The 10207-nt window shown below is 33.1% G+C and overlaps 1 protein-coding gene across 4 annotated transcripts in view; it reads right to left on the reverse strand.

Moving 5' to 3' along the window:
• Positions 1-9910, reverse strand: part of LOC135135599 (serine protease HTRA2, mitochondrial) — a 50787-nt gene extending 40877 nt beyond the window's left edge. The window contains exons 1-3 of one of the 4 annotated variants that reach the window (XR_010281613.1): positions 9510-9910; positions 8284-9447; positions 5414-6140 (exon numbers count right to left, since the gene is read on the reverse strand). Coding sequence is in view for 3 of the 4 variants with exons in the window: in XM_064064693.1 (XP_063920763.1) it covers positions 8284-9308 (1025 nt within the window). In the remaining variant the exon portion in view is untranslated. Of the gene's footprint in view, positions 1-5413; positions 6141-8283; positions 9448-9497 lie in introns of all 4 variants that reach the window. The other 3 variants (XM_064064695.1, XM_064064693.1, XM_064064694.1) reach the window with 3 other exon arrangements.
• Between the last annotated feature and the right edge of the window lie 297 nt (positions 9911-10207).

A 10207-nucleotide genomic window follows, 5' to 3' on the forward strand; every position in this document is an offset into this window, starting at 1 on the left:
GATATTTTCGATTTACTACGTGATGTAATATATAGTTTAATTTTTAATTCATAAGATTTTTGTTTACTTATTTAAAGGGAATCTAGGGGAGAGGAACATTTTCTGTAAGATTGTTTGTGTTATTTTTGATTATAATATTTATAATACATTTCATAGTTCATTTTTACAGTAGTGTTTGTGATTTGTATTGAATTTCCTATTTTTAATAATTAATATACAGGGTGATTCAGCTTAAACGACACACTTACCCCTTCCTTATAGGCACTCCAATATACATTAACCGCTTATTTCTTGATTAAAAATTTAATTTTCAAAACGTCAAAAATCCAAGTTTGCTTTTCTTTTTTAAAAAGCCAATATCACTATCACAAACAGTGCATCTTTTTTAAAAGTGGCCATAGGGATTCCCATGTTAAATTTTAGACCCCATGTTAATTTTTCTTAGGGTGAAAACCCAGAAATGATTTTTTCGGTGAAAATAGCCTTAGGGTTCTACTTTAATTTCTACTTCCACTTTTTGCAGTAAATTATTAATTTGTGCTTTAAAAAATTTAAATTATTTTGATTAAAAAATTTTAGTACATCATAGAAGGTTTTAACTTATCACTTTAATTTGTCATTTTTGAGAGCATAATTTTAATTGGGCCATTAATAGGTATTTAACGAACAAGTTTGTTAATAAAAGTGATTAATAATCGAGATATTTTAACGCGCTCGTTCCTCGCGCGTTGATGTTCGAGATTATTATTCGCCAATCATCAGTCGAGTTAGTTACAATACTTTTCCGGTGATCGTAATTTAAAAAAAATTACTGAAAATTCAAAATACGAGTTATGCAACCAAACATACAAGTGGAACGTTTTATGAACAACCACTTTAGTTTAAGTTTAAATATTGTAGGCAGCCATGTAAAAACAATTTACGTGACATTTCTAAAATTTGATTACTCGTTCGGTTTTTAGTGACCGAAATTCATCAATATGCCGCAGTACACAATAGTCCAGTCAAATTAGCGATCAACCTCGGAATGCGAGATAATAAGCTGAATTTTCGTATATACCTTCATTTTAGCGTTCTAAAAGTTGTCTCAAAAGTCTCATAAAATCTCGTGTCTGCGTCGTAAGTTATTCAAGGTCAAATGTGAAGAAAAACAGTTTTTTGCGATTATCTCGGTTTCTATTGCTCCAATGATGTTAACATTTATTATCGTAATTGTAGAGCACAAAATTTGGGACAAATTTTATTTGAAACATTTTTTCATGCGCTCAATCGTTTTTGAGATAGAGGGCAGTGAACGCGCAGCGCTCATCCATACGTACTGTAATGCAATCAACTGTGAATATCTGTGAATACTACCTTTAATTTTGAATAATTTGTATTATTTATCAGTTAATACATTGCATTTAATAACATTTTACATATTTTCAATACATTCATTTAATGATAATGATACTTACCTACTTTGTGGAATTAAAAACTCTTTAAATGAAATACTTATTGTATAGGTATATCTTAATTTATTGAAAGTACATTTTAAGTAGAAAAATAATTAAGTACTTTATCTTTCAAATGTGTAAGTTTTTATATATTAGATAATATATTATACTTGTTATATTATTATATATCTAAAAGTTATATTAATTTTTTCAAAGTAAATTTTAAGGAAGTAAAAATAATGTATTTTAATTTTATCTTTGTTCAGTACCTGTACCTTTCTTACGATTGAAATTGAATTGCAGTGAAAATCTAGAAATCTTTAATAATTTAAAGAACAAAAGTATTAACTTTCTTCTTCTTCACCGTCATCTTCTGGACGTTCGGGAATTTCTGTTTCAAGGTCATCATCTTCGGTGCCCTGAATCGTTGTTTCCAGACCTTCCAGTTATAATCATGATAGAAAAATAAGTATTTAAAACCTTACACATTTTAAAGATATAAATAAATTGAGATATGCAATAAATATTTCATTAAATGCGTTTTTAATTACACAAAATAGGTAAGTGTTGTTCAATGAATATGTTGAAAATATGTAAAATGTTTAAATACAATGTATTAATTGATAAATAATACAAATTTTTCAAAATTCAAGGTATAGTATTCACAGATATTCACGGTTGATTGCATTACAGTACGTATGGATGAGTCCTCTATCTCAAAAACGATTGATCGCATGAAAAAATGTTTCAAATAAAATTTGTCCCAAATTTTGTGCTCTATAATTATGATAATAGATGTTAACATCACTGGAGCAATAGAAACCGAGATAATCGTAAAAAACTGTTTTTCTTCACCTTTGACCTTGAATAACTTACGACGCAGACATGAGATTTTATGAGACTTTTGAGATAACTTTTAAAACGCCAAAATTAAGGTATATACAAAAATTCAGCTTATTATCTCTCATTCCGAGATTGATCCCTTTTTTATCCTAAAATGACCGGACTACAATTAAAGAAAAAGTGGAAATGCTCACTGATGGATACCTTAAAGCCTTATCGACAACAGAGAAGTTTATGCCTGTCTGTGATCAGTAGAATTTACATTAAAAATATATCTTTTGTATCTTTTCTACTCTTACTCAAACGGGGTGACAGAAAAAATAGATTAAAATAATAAATTAATCATGGAAGTAGAATGAGAGGAAGAAAGATTGTTTCAAAAAGTGCTTAGTACTGCGCTTTCGAATACGGTCACGAATGGCCCTTCCAGCTCGTCCGAGAAAGTGATGGTGGTTCTAGTGGCGTGCTCGAAAGTGTTTGCCAGGTACTAAGCTTTAAAACAAAAATAATTTAATAAGGTAGAATATGCAAGCCGTAGCAGTAACTTTACTTGAGTTTTTATGTTGCAATAAATATTTTCGTTTTTATTCCATAATTAGCCAAATGATAAAGCGTTTTTACTATCTGTGAACTTATTTTAAACCAAACGGGGCTCCTCTAATCCTGTATTGTTGTTGGACCACTCCCCATGTAATAAGGAAAGGGTGAAGCTCTTTTGCCGACAAATCTTTAACATTGCTTGTGTTCGAGAAAAGAAATATTACTATCAGTTATAATATAACAAGTGATATAATTATAACCGATAATATTTCGAGTGAACCGAGTTGAATGTGCTGCTTCGGTTTCACGAGCCATATATTCGATTTATTAATCATACCACGAGTTATATTCGACATGAGAATATAATGAACGAACAAATTTTTTGATAATAAAATTGATTTCGTCCTTTTAAGCTTGCCCCCAACGTTGGCAAGCCATAATAGACAAACAAATTTATAAAATTCTAAAATTTGTCAAATTTGACAGTTTTTAAATTTAGGTAGCAACAGACCACAATAATAAGGTAATAAAATTATTATCGCTGTGATAGACATGTAACTAAGGGCTTGAATAAATTCTATTGGAAGAAATGGGGTCATGTGATACATGAATTATATTCTCAAAAATATAAACGTTATAAAATCAATAAAGGAGAAAGGATATTCCTAATGCACTTGTTTCAATCTCAGACATTACCGAAGAAGAAATTTTGCTTGCATTAGAACGATCTAAACAATCTCTCACTTCAGGTACCGACTTAATACCTAGTTTTATACTGAAAGACTGCGCTTATGTATTAGTTAAACCGTTGCATCATTTATTTAACTTAATTTTGAGGACATCTTCTTTTCCTGAGAAATGGAAAAAGGCAACGGTTACACCAATTTTTAAGAAAGGCGACCCTTCTATGATACAAAACTACAGACCTATATGTTTACTGTGTAATTTTGTCAAAATCTTTGAAAATATTCTTTATGCAAGGACATATTCAAGCATCAAAAGTTACCTAACGACATTTCAGCATAGATTTGTAGAAAAAAAATCAACTGTCACTAACTTAGTTTCTTTCTGTCAATATGCTGCTGAGACTATAGATCACCAAAATCAGCTAGATGTTGCATTCACAGACATTACCAAAGCCTTTGATCATATCGATCATTTTCTGCTTCTCAAAAAACTCCAGTGCTTTGGCTTTTCCAAACCGCTTTTAACTCTTATTAAATCGCACCTCTTTAACAGAGAGTTGGTCGTGAAATACCGTAACTTTATGTCTCAGCCGTTCACCCCAAGATCCGGTGTGGCGCAAGGGTCTAATCTGGGCCCCTTGCTGTTCGTATTGTTTATTAACGATATAGTCGATGAGCTGAACTGCAAAAAACTGTTATTTGCTGACGACTTAAAACTTTTCTTGGAGGTCAAATCTTTGAGCGATTGTCAACAACTTCAATTAGATTTAAATCGTCTAATTTACTGGGGAAAGTGTAATCGTCTCTCAATTAATCAATCTAAGTGCTTCGTTGTCTCTTACTCGAGAAAAGCTTCTATTGTTAAATTTGACTATTATATGGAAAGCGTAGTCTTAACTCGTTTAGATAGGTACAAAGATTTAGGCGTTGTTTTTCATAATAAATTCTACTTTTTTAATCATAATCACATTGCTGAATGTATTTCCAAAGCGTATAAAATGTATAGTTTCATATATCGTAACTGTAGTGACTTTTCGAACACACACCACTTACGGCCCTATTTAATTCTCTCGTCAGGTTATCTATTCTAGAGTAGAATACTGTGCCTTGATCTGGTTTCCGATCTACAATACCTATATCGACCAAATAGAACTAATTCAAAGAAAATTTTTAGAATTTGTTGCGCATCTGACTGATGGCGTTTATCCCCCTCGAGGGTTCAATCATGAACTATTATTGGCCAGAATTAATTGCAAACGACTTCACACAAGAGGGATAATTGTTGTTGGTAAATTTTCATACAATTTACTAAATAATAGAATAGATTCTCTATACCTCCTTGATAAGTTTTTCTTTGTTGTCCCTAGATTAAACTCCAGACAAAATCCTTTATTTTATGCACCTCGCTGTAAAACTAATGCTCTAAGTAGATCGCCCGTTGCGCTTATGTAACTATTGCAACTTAATTACCACTGACTGTGATTTCAATTTCGATTCAGCTCAACATACAGGGTGACTGCGAAATATATGCAATAATTTTAACCACGGCATCCCCAACCCTAGTAGAGTCGAAATATAGAAAAAAATGAAAAATCGAATGGGGCAAAACCCCCATGAACCACCCTCGATACGAAGGCACTGAGCCACCTTGTAGACAGAGTTGGAAAAACGTTCGAATAAAAACGGCGTAAACACTTTCAGTTTCAATTAAAAGTAAAACCGACTTTTTGCTGCTCATCATTCGTTCATTCATTTATTTATTCATTTATCATTAAAGGTCAGTGCGAAAATTTTTTGGTAATGCTTCATGATGATCAACTTTTGATTCTGACGGATGTTTGGTCCTTGCCACAACGATTTTACATTGTTTATTGGAACAAAAATAAGAGCAACTTAGAATGCTACTACCTTTTTACAAGAAATGTTGAAAATGTTGTCCTTGACTAGCCATACAGGCGTCAGAGCGTCGCAAGATGTTTGTTGATAGCTAAAAAAAACACCGAAGTAGCGGCTGCCATTTTCACTTGTTGTTGAGGCTCTTCGATAATTTCTGGACACTGTTGATTTCCACAAACTAACTGTTTCATCCAACCGATACACATATCGAAAACCGTCTCTTGAAATCGTACTTGTTGACGAGCATGTGGAGTTTCATCGGACAAAAAGTGAGTTACACAACGTGGACAATCAGCGGGCTCCAAACCCTGTACTTTGTCAACATGGTATGGATGTGGCCGTGTTCTTTTAATGTAGGATGCACTACAAGCTGTGAAAATCCAACTTCTTCTTTCTGTCCTATCACGGCCACGGTCGTGAGTTTGAGGTTGAAGGTATCATCATGATCTCGGAGATAATGTACCACTCATGCACATGTTCGCCCACACCAATTACCATATCGACACCCTCTGCATGGGGAAACCTCACCATAAACCGATTTCACCGACCGCTCGATGCTGACTGGCCCTTTTCGTGTTTTTCACGTTGTGATTAAAAGTGCCTGATAAAGTCACTGCTACCACTTAGAACCGTGAATTTTACCCAGTGACATAATCATATTGTGAGCTATTCCCCCTTTTTTTTTTTCATGTATTTCGCAATCACCTTGTATATGTAAATCTCTTCCAAACGGTTACTCCTATAAACATTTAAGTTTAAGTTTCTGGTCTTAACGGTTTACTATATTATCTTCATTAATTTGTAATTATCCTAATTTTCATCCTTATTTTTTATTAATATCTTTAATAGGAGTATGTACTTACTCATAGATTCATTTAAGTTTAAGACTCTAATCTGTGTGATGTAAATATTATATTGCTTTCTTTAATTTGTAATGATTCTAATTTTCGTATTTATTTATTGTTAATATGTTTAATATGTGCTTACTCTTACATACATTCAAGTCTCCTGCTTAATTATCAGTTATATGCTTTATTTTTTCTAATTGTTTCCTGTAATTGGGTGTTTTTTGCCCGTTGGAAATAAAGATTATTATTATTATTATTATTAACATTATTTAAAAAAGGGGACAAAGCAGATGTAACCAACTATAGGCCAATCTCTCTAATAAGTAATTTTGCGAAAGCATTTGAAAGCATTTTGTACAAATATATTTATATGGATGTAAAAATGTATATTAGTCCCTCGCAACATGGGTTCATGAAGAAACGTTCGACTATTACAAATCTCGTTTGTTTTACTCAATTTACTTGTGAAGCAATTGATAGTAAACAACAGGTTGATACTGTATACCTTGATTTTTGGAAAGCGTTTGATCAAATTGACCATAATATTCTACTTCAGAAGTTACATTACTTTGGTTTTTCTGATTCTTTGATAAAACTTTTCCAATCATACTTGGTAGATAGAGTGCAATATGTACAATATCGCTGTTATAAGTCGAAAAATATAGTTCCTGGATCTGGAGTTCCTCAGGGGTCAAACTTGGGACCGCTGTTGTTCCTCTTGTTTGTTAATGATATCACGGAAGTTATCTCATCTAATTACTTGTTATTTGCTGATGATTTAAAAATCTACAGGATTATAAATTCTCCTTGTGATTCCATTGCTTTCCAAAATGATCTCAATAATGTCTATCAGTGGTGTCTGCAAAACCGTTTATTTTTAAATATCGCCAAATGTTTAATTGTAACGTATACCCGTAAATTATCCCCTATGCACTATCAATATAGTATTAACAATGTAAAACTACAGCGTAAGAGCTCTATATTAGATTTAGGTGTATTATTTGACTCTGCTTTCACATTCACTTCGCATATGGAAAATATGATATGTAAAGCATATAAAACTTTGGGATTCATCTTTAGAAATAGCAAAGAATTTAAGGATATACGAACGTTGAAACTATTGTTTTTTGGACTTGTCAGGTCTACGTTGGAGTACGGTTCAATTATTTGGCACTCGGTGTATCATGTCCATGTTAACAATATAGAGTCTGTTCAAAGAGTGTTTTTAAAATTCCTAGCATTTCGGGAAGACAGAATATATCCGGTAAGAGGTCACCCACAATCACAGTTATTAAATAGATTTAACATCATCTCCCTGAATACGAGAAGACTGATTTCAGGTGTGCGTTTCCTCTTAAATTTAATTAATTATGAAATTGATAGCATGTGGTTGCTCAGGAAAATAAACTTTTTAACACCGAGGTATAATGCTCGTCAATCTGATATGTTCTATTGTCCCTCCTGTAAAAGTAATCTATTACAAAGGTCACCAATTGTTGTAATGTGTAGGGTGTTCAATAAAATATCACAGAACTGTGATATAACTGATAAATTTCCTAAAGTTTCTGCATGCATTATAGCGGAATACGAAGTTTCAAAGTGAATGTTTCTGCAAAAAGTATGGAGTCAACCAACTGTGAACATATAGCTTTCTAATTAATTGCAAATTTGCAAATGGTTTTCTTGCATTTTTAACACTGGTTGTGAGCTTTTTGTTTTTGTTTATCGGATGAAATTTAATCTGTTTTCACCTTTCCCTGTTAAGTGGATTGTCCAGTTGGGAAAGTTACGATTAATAATAATAATAATAATAATAATTAACATTGGCACAATGAGGCATGCTTCCTCCTGTCATTCTACCTCTGTGACATTAATAGACAAAAGCGATTACCATAGCTACTATTTTCAACAGAACGGTCAAATAATGATACTATTACGTATGTTTAGTATTACAGCAAACAACGGTTAAATTTTGTTGACTGGCGTGATTTGGCATTCAAAAATAATTCTGAAAAAAAAAAATAATGGACATACCTGTGTGCTGGGGAGCCTAGAATCACTTTCCATATCAAAACGCCATGTTTGACATCAGGTGGTACATACTGACTTCTTTCACGCAACTCGTGTAAAATCTGAGGTGTTAACGTAAGCATTGTAATTCCCATATATTTTCGAGCGAGTCCACCTGCTCCAGTTTTTTTCACCCCTTCAGCATTCTTTAAAAATTCCTTAACATAATCACTTGGAATTGCAAAAGAAATTCCTGCTGTAACCTTCATACTATTAATACCAATTGCATCTCCATCTAGATTAACTAATGGTCCCCCAGAGTTACCAAAAGTAATAGCAGCATCTGTCTGAAGATACACAATATCTTTACCTCTTAAACCTAACTCATCAGAACCACGACTGGTTGAACTAATAACTCCAAAAGTTACAGAATTGCTTAGTGCAAGAGGACTTCCAATGGCTACTACAAATTCACCTGGCCTTAATTCTGAAGAATTCCCCAATTTTATTATGGGTAACTTCTTCGCCGAGATTCGAACAGTTGCTAAATCGCTTTTGACATCCACATCTTCTACATGGCCACTATATGTAACACCATTATGTAATCTTACTTCCACCTTTGAATAAGGCTTATTTGCTACTACATGGGCGTTCGTCAAAATTAATCCATCTTCCCTTATAATAAATCCTGACCCATTAGAAATTGTTGTAGGTTTACCAGTAAAAAAATCTACTCTTCTAGCATCTTTAATCTCAATGTAGACAACAGCTGGTGCTGTAGTTTCAACTACATCAGCTACAAAATTATATTGTTTTCTTCGATTTGAGGTAGCTTGTACACTTGGTATTAAATTGTCCTTAATATGAAGTTTATATGTAACATATCCTATGCCAAAAATTAATACATACTTCCAATGACATTTTAAATTGAAGAAATTTTCATCAACATTATATGAAGTTGTAAGAACTGCTGTTGTCGACTTTCTACTAAATGATTTTATGTAATGCTGCAACTGTCGTAAGAAGCACATCTTAATTGGTATTTTCATATTATGATCTTAACATTGACATTAAACACATCTCAAGTTACATACAACTCTTCCGAGAAGACAAAAATACCACCAACTGTTCGTAAGGGCAATTCTCAGAAAGTAACATAACCTATCTTCTTAGTAAACATATGAGCATCTGAAATTAATAAAACAAATTTTACAAAAACAACCTGCTCTTAAACTTACTATCACACTTACTGTAAACCGTGCTGTAAACTAATTTGATGTTAAAATCTGACAAAAATAATTCGACGTCAAGAACGTTATACCATAGATTAATATAGATGCGACATACAGGCTGATTTTGCAAGACCACCCATGGTAGAAGGAAACATGGTATAGGCATACGCATCGGGTGTGACGTCAAGTGGGGTGAAATTAGCGCGAAATTTAAAATAAATCCGTTCGCAAAACTCCCGCACTGTCAGTGTCAGATTTGGAAAAAATGAGTGTACTCAGTGGTGAGATGCGAAAAACCTGTACAATATGTTGCAAAATTGCAATCTAGTGACAAATTAGTAACTAAAAATAACTTGTCAAATAAAAATGTCAAAAGCACGTTAATTGAAGACCAGGGGTGAAAGCAAGATAGGCAAACCAGCAACACGAGTTTGTAGGGGCCACGACGGACGAAGTGAGGCAAGGGGAAATGACGTTGGTGACAGTTTGGTGCAGTTTGGTGATTTCAGTGTGATTTTGGTGGGAAACCGAAAATTCCTTTCACCAACAATGAACTGCTCACGCGTTGTGCATTGTGTTTTGTTTTGTTTTTGATTGTTTACCGCGTTTTCAGGTTAGCGTCAGTGAATTTTTGTCCCATGAGATGAAGTGTTGTGTTTTAGAAGCTTGTGTAAAGATAAGTATAAAATTTCACCATTTTTGTAATACGTTTTTGC

The sequence above is a fragment of the Zophobas morio genome, unplaced genomic scaffold (genome assembly GCF_036711695.1).
Source record: "Zophobas morio isolate AGI-343-1 ecotype UQ-CSIRO unplaced genomic scaffold, CSIRO_AGI_Zmor_V1 ptg000024l, whole genome shotgun sequence".
Taxonomy (NCBI): Eukaryota; Metazoa; Arthropoda; class Insecta; order Coleoptera; family Tenebrionidae; genus Zophobas; species Zophobas morio.